This window comes from Neoarius graeffei, chromosome 18, assembly GCF_027579695.1.
Source record: "Neoarius graeffei isolate fNeoGra1 chromosome 18, fNeoGra1.pri, whole genome shotgun sequence".
In the NCBI taxonomy this organism is placed as follows: Eukaryota; Metazoa; Chordata; class Actinopteri; order Siluriformes; family Ariidae; genus Neoarius; species Neoarius graeffei.
In genome coordinates this window covers 62,330,630-62,352,546 of record NC_083586.1, presented here as the reverse complement: position 1 = coordinate 62,352,546, position 21,917 = coordinate 62,330,630, and the positions used below count along the sequence as shown (strand labels likewise).

The 21,917-nt window shown below is 46.6% G+C and overlaps 1 protein-coding gene across 3 annotated transcripts in view; it reads right to left on the bottom strand.

The window, feature by feature from the left end:
• The window catches only part of LOC132866418 (NACHT, LRR and PYD domains-containing protein 3-like), a 105,746-nt gene that overhangs the window by 17,251 nt on the left and 66,578 nt on the right, over window positions 1-21,917 (bottom strand). For all 3 annotated transcript variants that reach the window (XM_060899177.1, XM_060899179.1, XM_060899178.1), the window contains one exon: window positions 2,584-2,754. In XM_060899177.1, the coding sequence (XP_060755160.1) occupies window positions 2,584-2,754 (171 nt within the window). The remainder of the gene's footprint in view (window positions 1-2,583; window positions 2,755-21,917) is intronic.

Sequence of the window (21,917 nt, the reverse complement as noted above, 5' to 3'; positions counted from 1 at the left end):
AACACGTTGTTAGGTATGCCCTAAAAATGACAAGTATTAAATCTGTGTGGTAGGCTCGCAGAGACGAGAGTCTTTACATCAGGCATAACACACAATGGCATGTTAATATGGTAAAAAGTATATCATGACCTGCTCTGGCTGGATGCTTGATTGGGTGATGGGAGCACACTCCTCAGCAATGATGAGATGCAGATGGGACCCTTAGGCCTGGCCAAGACAATTCAGTTACATTTCACCGGGTCTGGGACATGCAACAGAATGTCTGACGGCCGATTCCCTGCAGGCTACGATAGCCAGTCGAGGTCCCCACCGTCTCCACCAAAAGATTTCCTGTTGACTCCATGTAACTCAGAGGGACAGATTTGGGGTGGGGGGGAGAGAAAGAAAACACAGGTGGTTAGGTATGCCCAATGTCACCTGAATAAGTAGGAACAGTATACATATTGCACCGAGTACAAGCAGGGACTCCGGCAACTAACTATGACAGCATAACTAAAAGGAGAGAGCCAGAAGGTAACACAGGCATGAGGGAGCCCCGGGACATAAAGCAGCCAGCCACTACACCGTCAACAAACTCGAGTGAGCAAGCGAGTGGGGACTGACAGCATCCATACATCCCAGTTTACCAAAACACTCTATGTCTGAGGACCCTCCAGATCTACTCCTTTACCTCATAAACACCATTAACAAAAGGCTTGACTAAACAGATATGTTTTCAGCCTAGACTTAAATGCTGAGACTGTGTCTGATTCCCAAACATTACTTGGAAGGCTGTTCCATAACAGTGGGGCTTTGTAAGAAAAGGCTCTGCCCCCTGATGTAGCCTTCACTATACGAGGTACCAGCAGATAGCCTGCACCTTTTGATCTAAGTAGGCGTGGCGGGTCATAGAGGAGCAGAAGTTCACTCAGGTACTGTGGTGAGAGACCATTTAGTGCTTTAAAGGTCAATAGTAGTATTTTATAATCAATACGAAATTTGATTGGGAGCCAATGCAGTGTGGATAAGACAGGCGTGATGTGGTCATATTTTCTAGTTCTAGTAAGGACTCTTGCTGCGGCATTTTGAACTAACTGGAGCTTGTTTATGCACTTATTGGAACATCCAGACAGTAAGGCATTACAATAATCCAACCTGGAGGTAACGAAAGCATGGACTAGTTTTTCTGCATCATGCAATGACATTAAATTTCTTATCTTTGCAATATTTCTGAGATGAAAGAAAGCTATCTGGGTGATGTTATCAATGTGAGTTTCGAATGAAAGACTGGGGTCAATAATCACTCCGAGGTCTTTTACTGCTGCACATGAAGAAACAGAAAGGCCATCCAGAGTTACTGTGTAATCAGGAAACTTACTTCTAGCTGTATGTGGTCCTAGCACAAGTACTTCAGTCTTGTCAGAGTTAAGCAGAAGGAAATTTATAAGCATCCAGTGTCTAATGTCCTTAACACATTCCTCAATTTTATTAAGCTGGTGTCTCTCATCAGGTTTTGCAGAGACATACAACTGTGTGTCATCAGCATAACAGTGGAAACTAATACAATGTTTACGAATAATATCGCCCAGAGGTAACATATATAGAGAAAAAAGCAGTGGACCCAAGACAGAACCTTGTGGAACACCAAACTTTACCTCGGTACGTCTAGAAATATCACCATTTATATCAACATACTGATAACGATCAGTTAGTTAAGAAATGGACACTGCGCTCTGGCCCAAAGATGAAAAGGAACATCCACAGGCTTGCTCATCTCATCTCATCATCTCTAGCCGCTTTATCCTGTCCTACAGGGTCGCAGGCAAGCTGGAGCCTATCCCAGCTGACTACGGGCGAAAGGCGGGGTACACCCTGGACAAGTCGCCAGGGCATCACAGGGCTGACACATAGACACAGACAACCATTCACACTCACATTCACACCTACGCTCAATTTAGAGTCACCAGTTAACCTAACCTGCATGTCTTTGGACTGTGGGGGAAACCGGAGCACCTGGAGGAAACCCACGCGGACATGGGGAGAACATGCAAACTCCGCACAGAAAGGCCCTCGCTGGCCACGGGGCTCGAACCCAGAACCTTCTTGCTGTGAGGCGACAGCGCTAACCACTACACCACCGTGCCGCCCCACAGGCTTGCTCACTGAGGATAAATTTAGCTCATATTTAAAGTCTTTAATTTTCTGGAAAGCTGCTTTGCGACAATGTCTGTTGTTAAACGCGCTATACAAATAAACTTGACATCCAGACTGTTACCAAGAACAAGAACAAGGGTGACATGGAGCTTGCTATTCATGGCACTTTATTTAAAAAAAGTGCTAATTCAACTCAATGTAGAAGTTTTAGTTTACAGGAGATAATTTCCCAATGGGTTTCTGATTTGGGGCACAAAGTGGAAGAAGGCCAGGAGCAGGCAAGGTGAAGCACAAGAAAGGCAGACTAACATAAGGATATATTTGAGTCAAGACTTCAATTGAGTATGAGAACAGAATTCATGCATAATTTTTTTTTGGGGGGGGAGAGGGGGAGTGAGTTCACATAAAATTTTGTGGAACAGGAAAAGTAATACCCATTCTGAGACTAACCTTAATGTGTCCAGCTGACAGTTTGGGCTCTTCAGTCCACTAAAAAGCCGATTTATCCCATTCTGCAGGTCATTATAGCTCAGGTCCAGTTTTCTTAGGAATGAATTTCTTGAACGTAGAGTTGAAGCAATATCTTCACATGACGATCCGGTCAGTTTACAGTTGGAGAGACTGTAGATGAGACACAAAATATTTTCAATATATTTTGCCAGTTACAATTACCCATATTTATTATGTACACTAAGGAGTTTGCTTTCAATTTAGAGCAAAAAATTCTGCAGTAATCTTGGATGTTTTTAAAATACAATATTACAAGAAAAAAACAGTGCATTGTGGGATTGAATTGGATTAAATGGAATTGGATGAAAAAACTGGTTAACAAAAAAAAAGAATCAGCATAAGCATGCAATTTGCACCCCAGAGATGTTCAGTGGGGTGGGGTTGAGGTCAGGGGTCTCTGCAGGAGACTTAAGTTCTTCCACACCAAACCTAACACGCCATGTCTTCTTGGAGTTCACTTTGTGCATAGGGGCCATGTCATGCTAAAACAGGTTTGGCCCTCTTAGTTTCAGTAAAGGGAATTCTTAATGATCCAGCATTCAAAGACATTCTAGACAATCGTTTTCTTCTGTTCATATACTTTTGGCCACACGGTGCAAAAGGTGTTCCAGCACACTCATTACACATTTTGTTAGACCATTATAACAATAGTTTCTCACAGGTTCTGGACAAACTGCGATTTAAAAAACAAAAAACCCAAGTCAGATCATTTCTATATGATCTAAATTATTCCTCAATTTTAGTTTTCAGAGCCTCAAAAAAAAAAAATTTATATATATATATATATATATATATATAGTCCAGGATGAAACATCGAAAATCCGAGAATACATCAGAAAGATGGCCCCAAAGGATGAACTGCTAAGTGAATGTCTCAGGCAGCAGAACCCTGATGAGAGTGCAGAGGAGGAGGAGGAACATACAACCTGGAGGGACAAACCCCTACATGGCATGTACCACCGTCAGATAGAGGAAGTGGCTGATATCAAGAAATCCTACCAGTGGCTGGATAATGCAGGACTGACAGACAGCACAGAGGCACTAATCATGGCAGCACAAGAACAGGCCATAAGCACAAGAGCCATAGAGGCCAGGATCTACCAGAGTAGATCAGACCCAAGATGCAGACTGTGCAAAGAAGCCCCTGAAACAGTCCAGCACATAGTAGCAGGGTGTAAGATGCTAGCTGGATCAGCATACATGGAGAGGCACAACCAAGTGGCTGGGATAGTATACAGGAACATCTGCAACCAGTATGGAATAGAAGTACCCAAGTCCCAATGGGCCATACCACAGAAGGTGGCTGAGAACAACAGGGCCAAGGTTCTGTGGGACTTCAGCTTCCAGACTGACAAACAGATCCTGGCTAACCAACCGGACATAGTGGTGGTGGACAAAGAGCAGAAGAGGGTGGTGGTGATAGATGTGGTGATCCCAGCTGACGCCAACATCAGGAAGAAGGAACATGAGAAACTTGAGAAGTATCAAGGGTTGAAAGAGCAGCTGGAATGGATGTGGAAGGTCAAGGGTTGCGTGGTCCCCGTGGTAGTGGGGGCACTTGGGGCAGTAACCCCCAAACTGGGAGAGTGGCTCCAGCAAATCCCAGGAACAACATCTGAAGCCTCAGTCCAGAAGAGCGCAGTCCTAGGAACATCGAAGATACTGCGCAGAACCCTCAAACTCCCAGGCCTCTGGTAGAGGACCCGAGCTTGAGGATAACTTGGATACCACCCCCCCGCCAGGGGTGAGAAGGAGATTTTTATATAAATAAATAAAAAGAATAAAGTAAAAAAAAAGGCTGTGTTTCAATTTGCTAATCTGGTGCAGCAAAAGCTAGTGTGGGTACTCCATGCTCCAGGGTCTTCCCTTTGTTTCATAACTTCCAAATTGTTCTCACTGTGTGTCTGTAAGTTCCCTTCACTCCAGGCTTTTGTCTAAACAGGGGAACAGGGGCGCTGCGCCCTCTTACTCTCGGCGTGCGCCCCCTTACCGACTCCGTGAAAACATCCCAGCAACACTACGTGACAATGTGTCTGATCATCAAATACGTTATAATTGCTCCAAAAATATTCCAAATCATAGTAGATACACCGCCAGACGGTGCAAAAACAATCCGAATTGGCGTTTTCCAGACTGAGGCGCCATGTTGTTTAGTTGTTTACTTGTCGCGGCTGCTCTCGCGAGATTTGACATGGGTTACATACAAGGTCAGCTGACTTGCAGAGCAAGATTTCTCGAGACTGAATGACCTTTCACCCACCGGCGCGGGAGCTTTTGACAGAAGAAGTTGGCGAGTTGTTTTTGTTGACACTTGGGCATTTAAAGATGTTATCCAGTGGCACGAAGCGGAAGAAAGCCAAAAGACTGTCCGGGGCAGAAGATGATTACTTCTTTCTTTTTCAATGTTGACAGACAATTTGTTACAATTTCCCTATTTCCCTCTCAGATAGCCTCAGAATGTCCCATTGGAGCATTTTTCAAAGGCTTTGCACGGCGGGGGGGGGACAACCGGCACCATCCCCCCCCCCCCCCCCCCGCTTCGCTCCCTCGCCATGGTGAGTGCCTTCATACTAAATTTTTCTAGAAAAAACCCTGCACTCAACTCCCACATCCCCAATACATGACTCTAGGTTGACTGGCTAACTCCATATTCCCACTAGGTGTGAATGTGTATGTGGTGCCCTGCTATGGACTGAAGTTCTATCCGGGTATGTTCCAGCACTGAGCTCAGCATTCCCAGAATAGGATCCATGTGTTCCTATGTCTTCTCCATGTGCAGGTCTTCTCCACCAACCTGGAGAGGGCAAGCCACCCTTTTCCGGTCGAGAACCAGTGCCATGTTACATAACTTCAGTTTGCGATGCGGAGATGCCAACCACTACGAAATTTTCGTATTTTATACGATTTTCTGCCACTTTTGCACCACTACGACCAGTTAATTCGAAACTACGAATTTCGCAGTGATCGGAAAAAAATCAGTTCGTTCCGCATTTTTGTTTGGTACGTTGAACTCCGCCATGATCGAAGAAAATTCAGTCCCTTCCGCATTTTCGGAAGGATGAAATCCGCGGGAATCATTCAAAGCTTTTGTGATACGTCGTCGCTGATTGGTTGATATTCGCTTCCGGGTTTGAACTCGACCAATCAAAATTCGTGATAGTGCCGTCCGACAATGGAGAAGCCGAGCAAGAATAACCAGAAATTTAATGATAAATATACAGCAACATGGCCGTGTATTGTCCCTTCGCGAAAGGCAGGGCTTAATTTGAGCCGGAACATGACGGAACAAGATCCGGAACCTCTGTCGTTGGATCCAGCAGCTATTTTCATTTCATTCGGTGTTCCGGCAGCTATTTAAATGGATCAGATCACCTCCGTGACCATCACAAAGGGAAAAAAATCAAACAATAAATTAAATAAATAAGTAAATAAAAATTTGTTTAGTGTTTGGTTTTGATTTTGATATCTGTTGTTGACTTCTCTCCTATGACATCCACAAAATCTATGCAAAAGGGGAAGAGGGAGGGGGACATGGGGTGTATACTTCCACTCAATAGAACACCGGGTTTTTTGTAGCCGTTAGCTTGAGCTGTGGAAAAAATGGCAAAAAACAAGAAAGCTTACTAAAATGTTTAAAATGAATTCTCCAACTTGTTTTGTAAACCCTTTATTTCTTAACTAAACTTATGTTTGCTGGCACTGCTTTTAAATTATTCTCTTTTTTGGGTTTTTTTCCACCTTTATTGGATAGGACAGTGTAGAGACAGGAAATGAGCAGGAGAAAAACAGGGAGGGCTCGGAAAATGACGCAGGTCGGAATCGAACCCGGGTCCCCGGATTTATGGTATGGCGCCTTATCCACATGAGCCACGAAGTCCCACTGGTACTGCTTTTAAATAGCCTACTTAAATCTTTAAAATGAGTCATGTAACGCATGTCTTGTGTGATCTGATCTCCAATGGTGAAATAAACCGGTTGTGATATGAGTACAGTCTTATTTTAGAAGATAAATTTAATATATAATTTAATATATAGCCTAATAACAAATATTTTATAACATAATATCACGACATATTACTGTCTGTAACTGCCACCTCCTGCGTTCCGGGACCTCCCACTTCACAAATTAAGCACTGGCGAAAGGGGATGTATTTCACACAATGCACGGTTTGCAACTGCGATATTTCTGTCCGGCACAGCGGACAATACGAAAACTACGGATTCTTCGGCCCCGGACTACAGATCTGTTTATTGAAAGGTTGGCATCTCTGGCGATGTAATCCTCCATGACTGAGCGGTCTACAGGAAAGGAACTGCTTTTGCAACGTTGGTTCAAATCCTGGCATCGACGTATTTCTGAGCGGGCTATTTTTTCGATTTATGTACTGTAGATTCTGTCTCCCAATCAGACAAAGGCTGAGCACAGGTCTCTAGTATTTGCATAGAGCCAATACAAGCATGAGCAATTCCCCCAAAAACACTGGAGTCCAAGTTCCCTCAATTAGTTTTTAAGTTGTGTCCCTTTTTGGGAGGCCCACCTTAGGACTGCCCCAAAACAAAATGGTAGCTCCTATTAAAAATCATTGTAAAAGGAATCTCTTTGTTTAAAACACAGACTTGTGACTGGCTGCCCAACATGAGCCTTCTCACTGGCTAAAAATATACTTCCTGCTATTTTTCAAAAGAAAACAAATTCATGCTAAATAATGCTACAATTTCATCCTCACCTAAAAAAATAACCGTAGCAAGCTTAAAGGAACAGTCCACCGTACTTCCATAATGAAATTGAGACGAGCTGCTTCGTACCTGTCCGAGCTTTGCGCGACCTCCCAGTCAGTCAGACGCGCTGTCACTCATGTTAGCAATGTAGCTAGGCTCAGCATGGCCAATGGTATTTTTTGGGGCTGTAGTTAGATGCGACCAAACTCTTCCGCGTTTTTCCTGTTTACATAGGTTTATATGACCAGTGATATGAAACAAGTTCGGCAGCGCATTGATATCTGAGCTCCGTATCAATGCGCTGCCGAAGCGCGCAGAAGGTGTTAGTACGCCTGTCATTATAGTGCGGACTTTCCATAGCATAGAAAATCGCTACGTTTCAATTTGTGTAACTGAACTTGTTTCATATCACTGGTCATATAAACCTATGTAAACAGGAAAAACGCGGAAGAGTTTGGTCGCATCTAACTACAGCCCCAAAAAATACCATTGGCCATGCTGAGCCTAGCTACATTGCTAACAGGAGTGACAGCGCGTCTGACTGACTGGGAGGTCGCGCAAAGCTCGGAGAGGTACGGAGCAGCTCGTCTCAATTCAGATAAGAGCATATTTCATTATGGAAGTACGGTGGACTGTTCCTTTAAACAGTTTTGTGTGTGTGTGTGTGTGTGTGTGTGTGTGTGTGTGTGTGTGTGTGAGTGTGAGAGAGAGACCCTGTCTGTCTTTCAGGTGTGTGTGTTTTATATACATATTACACACAACCCCGATTCCAAAAAAGTTGGGACAAAGTACAAATTGTAAATAAAAATGGAATGCAATAATATACAAATCTCAAAACTGATATTGTATTCACAATAGAACATAGACAACATATCAAATGTCGAAAGTGAGACATTTTGAAATTTCATGCAAAATATTGGCTCATTTGAAATTTCATGACGGCAACACATCTCAAAAAAGTTGGGACAGGGGCAATAAGAGGCTGGAAAAGTTAAAGGTACAAAAAAGGAACAGCTGGAGGACCAAATTGCAACTCATTAGGTCAACTGGCAATAGGTCATTAACATGACTGGGTATAAAAAGAGCATCTTGGAGTGGCAGCGGCTCTCAGAAGTAAAGATGGGAAGAGGATCACCAATCCCCCTAATTCTGCGCCGACAAATAGTGGAGCAATATCAGAAAGGAGTTCGACAGTGTAAAATTGCAAAGAGTTTGAACAAATCATCTACAGTGCATAATATCATGAAAAGATTCAGAGAACCTAGAAGAATCTCTGTGCGTAAGGGTCAAGGCTGGAAAACCATACTGGGTGCCCGTGATCTTCTGGCCCTTAGACGGCACTGCATCACATACAGGCATGCTTCTGTATTGGAAATCACAAAATGGGCTCAGGAATATTTCCAGAGAACATTATCTGTGAACACAATTCACCGTGCCATCCGCTGTTGCCAGCTAAAACTCTATAGTTCAAAGAAGAAGCCGCATCTAAACATGATCCAGAAGCGCAGACGTCTTCTCTGGGCCAAGGCTCATTTAAAATGGACTGTGGCAAAGTGGAAAACTGTTCTGTGGTCAGATGAATCAAAATTTGAAGTTCTTTATGAAAATCAGGGACGCCGTGTCATTCGGACTAAAGAGGAGAAGGACGACCCAAGTTGTTATCAGCGCTCAGTTCAGAAGCCTGCATCTCTGATGGTATGGGGTTGCATTAGTGCGTGTGGCATGGGCAGCTTACACATCTGGAAAGACACCATCAATGCTGAAAGGTATATCCAGGTTCTAGAGCAACATATGCTCCCATCCAGACGATGTCTCTTTCAGGGAAGACCTTGCATTTTCCAACATGACAATGCCAAACCACATACTGCATCAATTACAGCATCATGGCTGTGTAGAAGAAGGGTCCGGGTACTGAACTGGACAGCCTGCAGTCCAGAGCTTTCATCCATAGAAAACATTTGGCGCATCATAAAACGGAAGATACAACAAAAAAGACCCAAGACAGTTGAGCAACTAGAATCCTACATTAGACAAGAATGGGTGAACATTCCTATCCCTAAACTTGAGCAACTTTACTCCTCAGTCCCCAGACGTTTACAGACTGTTGTAAAGAGAAAAGGGGATGTCTCACAGTGGTAAACATGGCCTTGTCCCAACTTTTTTGAGATGTGTTGTTGTCATGAAATTTAAAATCACCTAATTTTTCTCTTTAAATGATACATTTTCTCAGTTTAAACATTTGATATGTCATCTATGTTCTATTCTGAATAAAATATGGAATTTTGAAACTTCCACATCATTGCATTCCATTTTTATTTACAATTTGTACTTTGTCCCAACTTTTTTGGAATTGGGGTTGTGTGTATATATATATATCAGCTGGATAGTACAGTGGCAATGCTCACTGACTACGACGCAGGAGATCGGGGTTCGAATCCCGGTCGGGGCAAAACATCATCCAGTAAGGGTCCTTAGGCAAAACCCCTCATGATATATCAGCCTACCTCAGGAATGAGTGAAAACATAACTGATAGAGTCATACCGGCTCAGACGTCGCCCGGGTCAACAAGGTCTGCGTCAGTTGCTAGGGAACCAGGGCAAACTGATGAGAAATGGGCTACTGGAACAAGACATTGATGGACGAGGACAGAAAATACGGATTTGCTGGAATGCTACTATACAAGCAATCCCAGAGAGAGGGGATACATGCAGAGAATGTGGGACCATTGGATACTTCGAAAAAGAAACAGCTATTAGCCCAGTGTTCCAACATCCATAATCGAAATCTGCTATCACAACTAGAGATTAATGAAATACAACAACGATGCTACGGCAAGGGGGAGCCAGGAAGACAGGTCAGCGGGGAGATGTCATCATCCCCACAACCAGAGATTGGGTACCAAGCCCCAACAGCTAACAGCCTCAACACAAGAGCTGCTGACCTGCGAAGGAAGATCGTGACCCAACTGGAAACCTGGAGCCCCCGACGAATACCGAAGCTGAGTTGCCAAGTACCTTCAGAAGATCTACTAGTAGATGTGAATGCTGCTCTGAAGACAATCTCCACAAGAACCATCACTGAGACCAACAAGCTGATACACAGTACAGCAACAGTAATCATGGAGATGCTTGGACACAAGGTGGGCTCGGGACATAAACAGTATCCACCATGGAAGAGACGATTAGAGGCCAAGATAAAGGCAGCAAGGAGAGAAGTTAGCCAGCTAGCTGAACTACAGAAAGGGAACATGGTGAATAAAGGGGCACCCAGGAAGTACAACTCACTCTCCATACCAGAGGCACTCGAAACTGCCAAACAGCGACTAACAGCTCTGGCCACCCGGTTGAGGAGATACACCAAGGAGGGAGAGGCCAGGAGAATAAACAAGCTGTTCTCCACTGAACCAGCCAAGGTGTACTCTCAATGGCAGGGGAACAACAACCGGTCAGACCCACCAAGAGCTGAGGTGGAAAAATACTGGAAAGACATATGGGAAAGAAAGGCATCACACAACACCGATGCCCAATGGTTAGTGGACCTAAGAGCTGACCACAGCAACCTCCCAGAACAAGAACCAGTAACCATCTCAATGGCAGACGTCCAAGAAAGAGTGTCAAAGATGAAGAGCTGGACAGCACCAGGCCCCGATATGATCCATACGTACTGGCTGAAGAAGCTAACTGCACTCCATGAACGCCTAGCAGCACAGATGAACCAGCTGCTGAGGGATGGAACCCACCCAGAATGGCTAACCCAAGGCAGGACAGTCCTAATCATGAAGGACCCCCAGAAGGGACCCATCCCATCCAACTACCGGCCAATTACCTGTCTCTGCACAACATGGAAGGCCCTGTCAGGCATCATTGCGGCAAAAATGAGTAAGCATGTGGCTCAATACATGAGCGAGGCACAGAAAGGAATTGGCAGTAACACCAGAGGAGCCAAGCACCAGCTACTGGCCGATAGAACAGTCGCCCGAGACTGTAAGAAGAGACAGACCAACCTGTGCACTGCCTGGATTGACTACAAGAAAGCCTACGACTCAATGCCACACACATGGATACTGGAATGTCTGGAACTGTATAAGATCAACAGGAACCTAAGGACCTTCATACAGAACTCAATGGAAATGTGGAAGACAACCCTAGAGGCCAACTCAAAACCCATTGCCCAAGTCAACATCAAGTGCGGCATATACCAAGGAGATGCGCTATCACCACTGCTGTTCTGCATAGGCCTGAACCCCCTCAGTCAGATCATCACGAAGAGCGGCTACGGGTACCGATTCCGTAGTGGGGCAACAATCAGCCACCTGCTCTACATGGATGACATCAAGCTGTATGCCAGGAACGAGCGAGAAATAGACTCGCTGATCCACACCACCCGGATCTACAGCGATGACATAGGGATGTCATTCGGATTGGACAAGTGTGGCCGGATGGTCTCAAAGAGAGGCAAGATGATCCAGACTGAAGGGATTGACCTACCAGAGGGCAACATAGGTGATATCCAAGACAGCTACAAGTACCTTGGCATCCCACAGGCTAATGGAAACCATGAAGAGGCCACAAGGAAGTCAACCACAGCCAAATACCTCCAGAGAGTAAGGCAGGTCCTGAAAAGTCAGCTGAATGGTAAAAACAAGGTCCGAGCCATCAACATGTACGCACTACCAGTCATCAGATACCCCGCTGGTATCATAAACTGGCCAAAGGAGGAGATAGAAGCCACAGATATCAAGACTAGAAAGCTCCTCACCATGCATGGAGGGTTCCACCCCAAGTCCAGCACCCTGAGACTATACACTAAGCGGAAAGAGGGAGGCCGAGGGCTAGTGAGCGTCAAGACCACGGTCCAGGATGAAACATCGAAAATCCGAGAATACATCAGAAAGATGGCCCCAAAGGATGAACTGCTAAGTGAATGTCTCAGGCAGCAGAACCCTGATGAGAGTGCAGAGGAGGAGGAGGAACAGACAACCTGGAGAGACAAACCCCTACATGGCATGTACCACCGTCAGATAGAGGAAGTGGCTGATATCAAGAAATCCTACCAGTGGCTGGATAATGCAGGACTGACAGACAGCACAGAGGCACTAATCATGGCAGCACAAGAGCCATAGAGGCCAGGATCTACCAGAGTAGATCAGACCCAAGATGCAGACTGTGCAAAGAAGCCCCTGAAACAGTCCAGCACATAGTAGCAGGGTGTAAGATGCTAGCTGGATCAGCGTACATGGAGAGGCACAACCAAGTGGCTGGGATAGTATACAGGAACATCTGCAACCAGTATGGAATAGAAATACCCAAGTCCCAATGGGCCATACCACAGAAGGTGGCTGAGAACAACAGGGCCAAGGTTCTGTGGGACTTCAGCTTCCAGACTGACAAACAGATCCTGGCTAACCAACCGGACATAGTGGTGGTGGACAAAGAGCAGAAGAGGGTGGTGGTGATAGATGTGGCGATCCCAGCTGACGCCAACATCAGGAAGAAGGAACATGAGAAACTTGAGAAGTATCAAGGGTTGAAAGAGCAGCTGGAACGGATGTGGAAGGTCAAGGGTTGCGTGGTCCCCGTGGTAGTGGGGGCACTTGGGGCAGTAACCCCCAAACTGGGAGAGTGGCTCCAGCAAATCCCAGGAACAACATCTGAAGCCTCAGTCCAGAAGAGCGCAGTCCTAGGAACATCGAAGATACTGCGCAGAACCCTCAAACTCCCAGGCCTCTGGTAGAGGACCCGAGCTTGAGGATGACATGGATACCACCCCCCCACCGGGGGTGAGAAGGAGATTTTTTTTTTTTTATATATAAGGGCTGGGTATCACCAGATACCTCACGATACGATGGCGATATTTTGCCCATGATAACGATAATATCACGATACAGCGATTCTGCGATAATCGATATATTGCAAGAAATTTCAACCACATCACGATATGTGTCACTGAAGAAAATCAGAATTTATTGACCACTGTAAAATTACATTTCACATACATAACTACACACTCTTGCCAGACATATATTTGTCTCTATTCCACTGCTGGCAAAACCAAGAGTTGCTTCACTACAACATACAGAAAATTCCCATTTCTGTGCTAGTATTATCAACTTTTCTGTAAGCATGGACACATCAGTGCTGCTTAACAAGCAGAATCAAATTGTTTTATGAAAACTTAAAACTTGCACTGCAGACTGCACATACATTTCAGTGCTAACACTAATATCAATTTGTTCTTTGTAAACTTGAGAACATATACCGGAGAACATTTAACTTGTGCTTATTTTGCAGGAACAACACACTGTCTGAAACATTGAAAAGTGCAGTGTGCATCTTAGTCTCCTACTGCGCATGCGCGAAGCCTACTGCGCATGCGCAAAACACATGAATTAGCAAGTTCTCATACAGACCGGTTTATTATTCAAAACAAGGCATTACAAATTATTTTACTCGGCCAAAGACTCGACCAATACGCACAAAACATAAAAATCGGCAAATGCGTGAAATACTCACCGATTTTCTATCAGCCCAGCTGATCAGTAGGACAAAACTACTGTTGAATTTTCCTACTCTCCTGGATTTCGCGCATGCGCAGTAGGCTTGGTAGGATAACTTTACAGAACACCGGCTCACTGTTTTTTCTCCTTTCCTTTGGAATCCAAAGTGCCTCCAAACATCCGCCTTAAAGTTCGGCGGCGTCTCTAGGTTTACGTTAACAGCCATGCTTGCTTGTTTTTTTTCCTCACTGCAACCGCCGGGGAAAAAAGAGAAGACGACGAGTGCCTTGCAGTGAGGGAGCGGCACAGCGACACCTCGCGGAGCGGAGGTGTGGAAGTCGTCCTGGGTTTACAACCCGTCTGAAACATGATTTATTATTTGAAAAAATATCAATATTCAAATTTTGAGTATCGATATTGAATCAGAAGACAAAGTATCGCGATATAATCGCCGTATCGATATTTTTGCACACCCCTAATAAATATATATATATATATATATATATACACATATATATATATATATATATATATATATATATATATATATATACACACACACACACACTACCCAAGAAGTACCCAAGTCCCAATGGGCCATACCACAGAAGGTGGCTGAGAACAACAGGGCCAAGGTTCTGTGGGACTTCAGCTTCCAGACTGACAAACAGATCCTGGCTAACCAACCGGACATAGTGGTGGTGGACAAAGAGCTGAAGAGGGTGGTGGTGATAGATGTGGCGATCCCAGCTGATGCCAACATCAGGAAGAAGGAACATGAGAAACTTGAGAAGTATCAAGGGTTGAAAGAGCAGCTGGAACGGATGTGGAAGGTCAAGGGTTGCGTGGTCCCCGTGGTAGTGGGGGCACTTGGGGCAGTAACCCCCAAACTGGGAGAGTGGCTCCAGCAAATCCCAGGAACAACATCTGAAGCCTCAGTCCAGAAGAGCGCAGTCCTAGGAACATCGAAGATACTGCGCAGAACCCTCAAACTCCCAGGCCTCTGGTAGAGGACCCGAGCTTGAGGATGACATGGATACCACCCCCACCCCCACCCCCACCTGGGGTGAGAAGATTTTTTTTTTTTATATATACATACACACACACACACACACACACACACACACACACACACACACGAGAGAGAGAGGGGCCCATAAAATATTGAAATGAGAGAGTAGTCGGGCAGCACGGTGATGTAAGTGGTTAGCACGGTCGTCTCACAGCAAGAAGGTTCTGGGTTCGTGGCCGGCGGGGGTCTTTCTGTGTGGAGTTTGCATGTTCTCCCCATGTCTGTGTGGGTTTCTTCTGGGTGCTCCGGTTTCCCCCACAGTTCAAAGACATGAGGTTAGGTTAATATGGGACGGCCTTGGGCTAAGGTGCCCTTGAGCGAGGCACCTAACTCCCAACTGCTACCCGAGCGCTGTTACCCAGAGCAGTGGGCAGCCATGGTATGTGTGTGTGCTCATTGCTCACGTGTGTGCGCGCGCGTGTTCACTGCTTCAAATGGGTTAAATGCAGAGAGGAAATTTCACCACCCACAGAGGTAGCCGTAGGGGGCCGGTGCAGTGTGGATTGGGCGGCAGTCGAAGGCAGGGGCCTCAACGACCTGATCCCCGGACACAGCAGCTAGCTGTTGGGACATGGAATGTCACTTCGCTGGGGGGAAAGAGCCTGAGCTTGTGCGGGAGGTTGAGAGGTACCGGCTAGAGATAGTCGGGCTCACCTCCACGCACAGCTTGGGCTCTGGAACCCAGCTCCTCGAGAGAGGCTGGACTCTCCACTTCTCTGGAGTCGCCCATGGTGAGCGGCGGCGGGCTGGTGTGGGCTTGCTTATAGCTCCCCAGCTCAGCTGCCATGTGTTGGAGTTTACCCCAGTGAATGAGAGGGTTGCCTCTCTGCGCCTTCGGATTGGGGAGAGGGCTCTTGCTGTTTGTGCCTACGGGCCGAATAGCAGTATAGAGTATCCGGCCTTCTTGGAGTCCCTGGGAGAGGTACTGAGAGGTGCTCAGACTGGGGACTCCACTGTGCTACTGGGGGACTTCAATGCTCACGTGGGCGACGACAGTGACACCTGGAGGGGCGTGGTTGGGAGGAACGGCCTCCCCGATCTGAACCAGAGTGGTGTTTTGTTACTGGACTTCTGTGCTAGTCACGGTTTGTCCATAATGAACACCATGTTCGAGCATAGGGGTGTCCATAAGTGCACGTGGCACCAGGACACCTTAGGTCGGAGGTTGATGATAGACTTTTTTGTCGTTTCATCTGATCTTCGGCCCTATGTCTTGGACACTCGGGTGAAGAGAGGGGCTGAGCTGTCAACTGATCACCACCTGGTGGTGAGTTGGATCCGCTGGCGGAGGAGGAAGCCAGACAGACCTGGCAGGCCCAAACGTATGGTGAGGGTCTGCTGGGAACATCTGGCCGAGCACTCTGTCGGGGGGTCTTTAACTCCCACCTCCGGGAGAGCTTTTCCCAGCTTCCGAGGGAGGCGGGGGACATTGAGTCTGAGTGGACCATGTTCTCTACCTCCATTGTAGATGCAGCTGTTCGGAGCTGTGGCCGCAAGGTCTCCGTTGCCTGTTGTGGCGGCAATCCCCAAACCCAGTGGTGGACACCAGAAGTAAGGGATGCCGTCAAGCTGAAGAAAGAGTCCTATCGGGCCATGTTGACCTCCGGGACTCCTGAGGCAGCTGACGGGTATCGGCAGGCCAGGCGTGCCGCAGCTCGGGCAGTTGCGGAGGCAAAAACTCAGAACTGGGAGGAGTTCGGGGAGGCCATGGAGAAGGACTATCAGTCGGCCTCGAAGAAATTCTGGCAAACCGTCTGGCGCCTCAGGAGGGGGAAGCAGTACTCTGCCAACACTGTTTACAGTGCGGGTGGGGAGCTGTTGACCTCGACTGGGGACACTGTCGGGCGGTGGAAGGAATACTTTGAGGATCTCCTCAATCCCACCGTCATGTCTTCCATTGAGGAGACGGAGGCTGATGACTCAGAGGTGGACTCGTCCATTATGCAAGCCGAAGTCACTGAGGTGGTTTGCAAGCTCCTCGGTGGCAAGGCACCGGGGGTGGATGAGATCCGCCCTGAGTATCTCAAGTCTCTGGATGTTGTGGGGCTATCTTGGTTGACACGCCTCTGCAACATTGCGTGGCGGTCGGGGACAGTGCCCCTGGAGTGGCAGACTGGGGTGGTGGTCCCTCTTTTTAAGAAAGGGGACCGGAGAGTGTGCTCCAATCACACTTCTCAGCCTCCCAGGGAAGGTTTACTCCAGGGTACTGGAGAGGAGAATTCGACCAATAGTCGAACCTCGGATTCAGGAGGAACAATGCGGTTTTCGTCCTGGTCGCGGAACACTGGACCAGCTCTATACCCTTCATAGGGTGCTCGAGGGTTCATGGGAGTTTGCCCAACCAGTCCATATATGCTTTGTGGATCTGGAGAAGGCATTCGACCATGTCCCACATGATATTCTGTGGGGGGTGCTTTGGGAGTATGGGGTCGGGGCTCTTTGCTAAGGGCTGTCCGGTCCCTGTACGAACGGAGCAGGAGTCTGGTTCGCATTGCCGGCAGTAAGTCAGACCTGTTCCCAGTGCATGTTGGACTCCGGCAGGGCTGCCCTTTGTCACCGGTTCTGTTCATAATTTTTATGGACAGAATTTCTAGGCGCAGCCAGGGGCCGAAAGGAATCCTGTTTGGGAACCACAGGATTTCATCTCTGCTTTTTGCAGATGATGTTGTCTTGTTGGCTTCTTCAAACCAGGAACTTCAGCATGCACTGGGGCGGTTTGCTGTCGAGTGTGAAGCGGCTGGGATGAGAATCAGCACCTCGAAGTCCAAGGCCATGGTTCTCGACCGGAAAAGGGTGGCTTGCCCTCTCCAGGTTGGTGGAGAAGTCCTGCCTCAAGTGGAGGAGTTTAAGTATCTTGGGATCTTGTTCACGAGTGAGGGAAGGATGGAGTGTGAGATCGACAGGCGGATCGGTGCAGCCTCCGCAGTGATGCAGTCGCTTTACCGGTCTGTCGTGGTGAAGAAGGAGCTGAGCCAAAAGGCGAAGCTCTCAATTTACCGGTCGATCTACATTCCGACTCTCACCTATGGTCATGAGCTTTGGGTAATGACCGAAAGAACAAGATCGCGGATACAAGCGACCGAAATGAGTTTCCTTCACAGGGTGGCTGGGCGCTCCCTTAGAGATAGGGTGAGAAGCACAGTCACTCGGGAGGAGCTCGGAGTTGAGCCGCTGCTCCTCCACATTGAGAGGAATCAGCTGAGGTGGCTCGGGCATCTTTTTCGGATGCCTCCTGGACGCCTCCCTGGGGAGGTGTTCCAGGCATGGCCCCCCGGGAGGAGGCCCCGGGGAAGACCCAGGACACGCTGGAGGGACTATGTCTCTCTGCTGGCCTGGGAACGCCTCGGTGTTCTTCCCGAGGAGCTGGCCAAGGTGTCTGGGGAAAGGGAAGTTTGGGCTTCCCTGCTCAGACTGCTGCCTCCGCGACCCGGCCCTGGATAAAGCGCAAGAAGACAAGACGAGATGAGGAAATTTCACAAGTTTGTGATGAATAAAGTTGTGCTTTCTTTCTTTCTAGTCTTTCTAAACTAGCTAACAATGGATCAAAGGGAAGATAACTGTGGTGGGAATCTTAACACCTCTGATGTGCCCAAGACAGTCAGTTGACAGGAATCCTAACACATTCTGATGCCTCCAGAGACATAAAATTCTCTCTCACTACTGTTGATAGAGTAGAGGTTACTACTGCATGGGAGGCCATACTCCAAGCCACGCTTAATAACCTCCAATCTGCACAAACCCATAGGAAAGAGACTTATAACAAATGTGAGGATGATCACATCAAAAACACTCTCCTCAAGTTCTAATCAAACACAATCGCTGATCAAAAGAAAGCCCGGAATTTCATCTGCGTGCTCTTTGGAAAGAAATCAGGAGTGGTCTATATCTAGAAAAAAGATAGACTTTAAATTCGGAGGAATCATTTTTCCAAGCTCCTTTCAGCACATGTACAAACTAATTCTGAGTGTATTCCAAATATCAAACCTCTATTTGAAGTTCGTCCTGAAACAAGCACCCAACCTTTCTCTCAAGCCGAGGTTGATATGGTTATCAAACAGATGAAACTGTGCAAATTTGGCCTCCCAGTGGAGCTCTGGAAAATGTCCCTTCTAAGACAGAAACTTGCATCTTTCTGCAACGACACCCTGCACAGTAACATACCCAAGGAATGGGGTCTATCAGGCATCATTCCTTTCTCAAAGAGGCCTTTGTTTGTCACATGTACACTCAAGCACAGTGAATTTAACCCATCTGAAGCAGTGAACACACACAAGTGAGCAATGATGCTCAGCACCTGGGGAGCAGTTGTGGGTTATGTGCCCTTGCTCAAGGGCACTTCAGGCCATGGCTGCCCCATATTAACCTAAATGCCGGTCTTTGAACTGTGGGGGAAATTGGAGCACCCGGAGGGAGAACATGCAAACTCCACACAGAAAGGCTCCCGGTGGCCACTGGGCTCAAACCCAGAACCTTCTTGCTGTGAGGCAACAGTGCTAACCACTACACCACCATGCCACCCAGGGAATCTCACAATACCAGACAACTACCATGGGATCTCACCAACACAGACTATAGCAAAAAATCATAATCATCTATTCTTGAACAGACTTCACCCAATTATTGGTAAACTGCTTTATTCCAACCACAATGGATTCAGTCAATCCAGAACAATGTCTTCTCGCGTAATGGCACTTAGGAGAATTGTCAATGAAGTAAAGAACCATCGGAAAAAAGCCATCTTGGTGTTCACTGATTTCAAGAAGGCATTTGAGTCAATTGATAGAAACATCATGCTCAAAATCCTTAAGTCATACAGAGTTCCTCCTCTGATAGTAAATGCCATAAAGGCAACGTACATCAATATCTCTGCCTCAGTTATTACTCCTGAAGGTGAAACGGGTACATTTGTTAGTACTGATGAACTTCAGGCCAATTCCTTCACGCCGCTCCTTTACATTGTAGTACTGGACTATGCTCTCAGGAAGTTGATCTGATGGGACGATGGTCTCACGTAGAAAAGGAGACGCAGCTCATGTCATCCACCCAAGTCCCTGCCCAACCTTGATTTTGCAGATGATACCTGTCACCTTGAAGATGCCATTTCTGAAGTCCGAGATCATCTGCATCGAGTCAAGCAAGCAACACAAGAAATTGGTCTCTTCCTTAATGCTTCTAAAACCAAATACATGCATATAAATCTTTCCACTACCAATGGCCTATCTGCACTTGACAAAACCCTGATCAGTAAGGTTGATGACGTTAAATAACTGGGTTGGTTCACTAACAAAAGCCCATGATATACAGTCTACAATCAGGTCAAGCATGGAGTGCCATCCACACTCCCCAAAAGGTACGGAAATCCCCCCATTTGCAGGTCTGTTAAAGGTGGGGTATGAGATTTTTTTCAGGAGTATTTTTTACCATATTGCTTGAAAAGCTCCTCACACCCATGTTGCAAGCAGTACAATAGAAGGTTTGACCCAAAACCAAAATATTTTAATCCAGTCTACAGTGTAAAATAAAGGAAAAACGCCATCCAATCATATCGAGATACCACCTCAAAATGATTGGATACTGACACGTCAATCAGACTGAAGCCCGCGAGCAGCCCGTCCCTTGTGTGTGTATGTGTGTGTGTGTGTGTGTGAGAGAGAGAGAGAGAGAGAGAGAGAGAGAGCAGCCCCTCCCCCAACCCGCATGCTGCGAGCAGTGTGTCACACAGAGCGCAGGATTTTCTCAGTGCGCTCCCTCCAAACAACAGGGATTTACACGAAAACGGAAGGAGATATTCACAAAATTCTTTCACAGTGAGTGCCACAAGGCTCACCTGGACACACTGATGTAATTTTTTGTCTGTAGTGTAAAAAATGAGGTCACTAGAGCGAGTTAAAAATGAGTGACTTTTCTGCCAAGTTTATAATGGCAGTCTATGAGGCTGCGCGCCTGTCCTCTCCTCACTTTCAGGCTTCTCATTCAAAAACTGCAAGTCCTATCGTGTAGGTAGACACATTGTGTGAATCAGGACAAGTGTGGCTACTACTTTTGAGAAAAGTATGTGTGTGGAGTGAAAATTGGGGCTGAAAACACAGTTTAAATGAGAAAGTTTGAGCTATTTTTCCAAGTTCTCTACATTCTAACTTAACGAGCTCCACTGGTGTGTAACGCAATAGACACCCATTATAAAGCCTGATTTTCTCTTTATAAGGGGGAGGAGGGGTGGAGACGCGGGGGGTGGGAGCATGGCGAGGGCGGGCGTGTTTCTTTTCAAAATATGGCTTGCGGGAACCGTTATTCCAAAATCTCGTACCCCACCTTTAAGCTGAAAGTTTTCAAAGCTTCTGTTGAGTCCATTCTCCTGTACAGCTCAGAGTCTTGGTCCCTTATGACCTCCCTTTCAAAGAAACCTGATGGCACATATACGTGTTACCTGAGGGCTGACCAAAACATCTCCTGGAGATCACATACAACCAACAGAGAGTTATACAGCAAGCTCCCATCCATCACCAGCATCATAGACTGTAACTGGCAGGCCATATTATGAGACATGATGAACCTGCAAGGGAAGTTCTGCTAACCTGAAAACGCACGTCGACGTCCTACTCTGACGCTGAAATCCATCATTGAGGAAGACACCAGTCTGACAGGCAGTGACCTGGTTAATGCAATGCAAGACAGAGATGTACCGTATGGAGAAAGCTTATAGTGCCACCAACTGGAGTTGGATGACCTGGCAGGCAGGCAGCATATGAACCACTGAATTGTGTCGTGTAGTTTATTTTGCATCAATAAATTTCTGCATTGTTTTGTGGCAGTGATGCCAATAATGAGATGCGCATTGCAGTTATGAATACATACTTATTCCATTCTTTGACACTGTAGAGTAAATTTTAATGTCATACTCTTTTGTAATTTTCCTTTTCACTGAGCGTTGCCTCTTCAAGGACTAACGACTTAGAGCATTCTGCACCGAAACATGTTAATCTCAT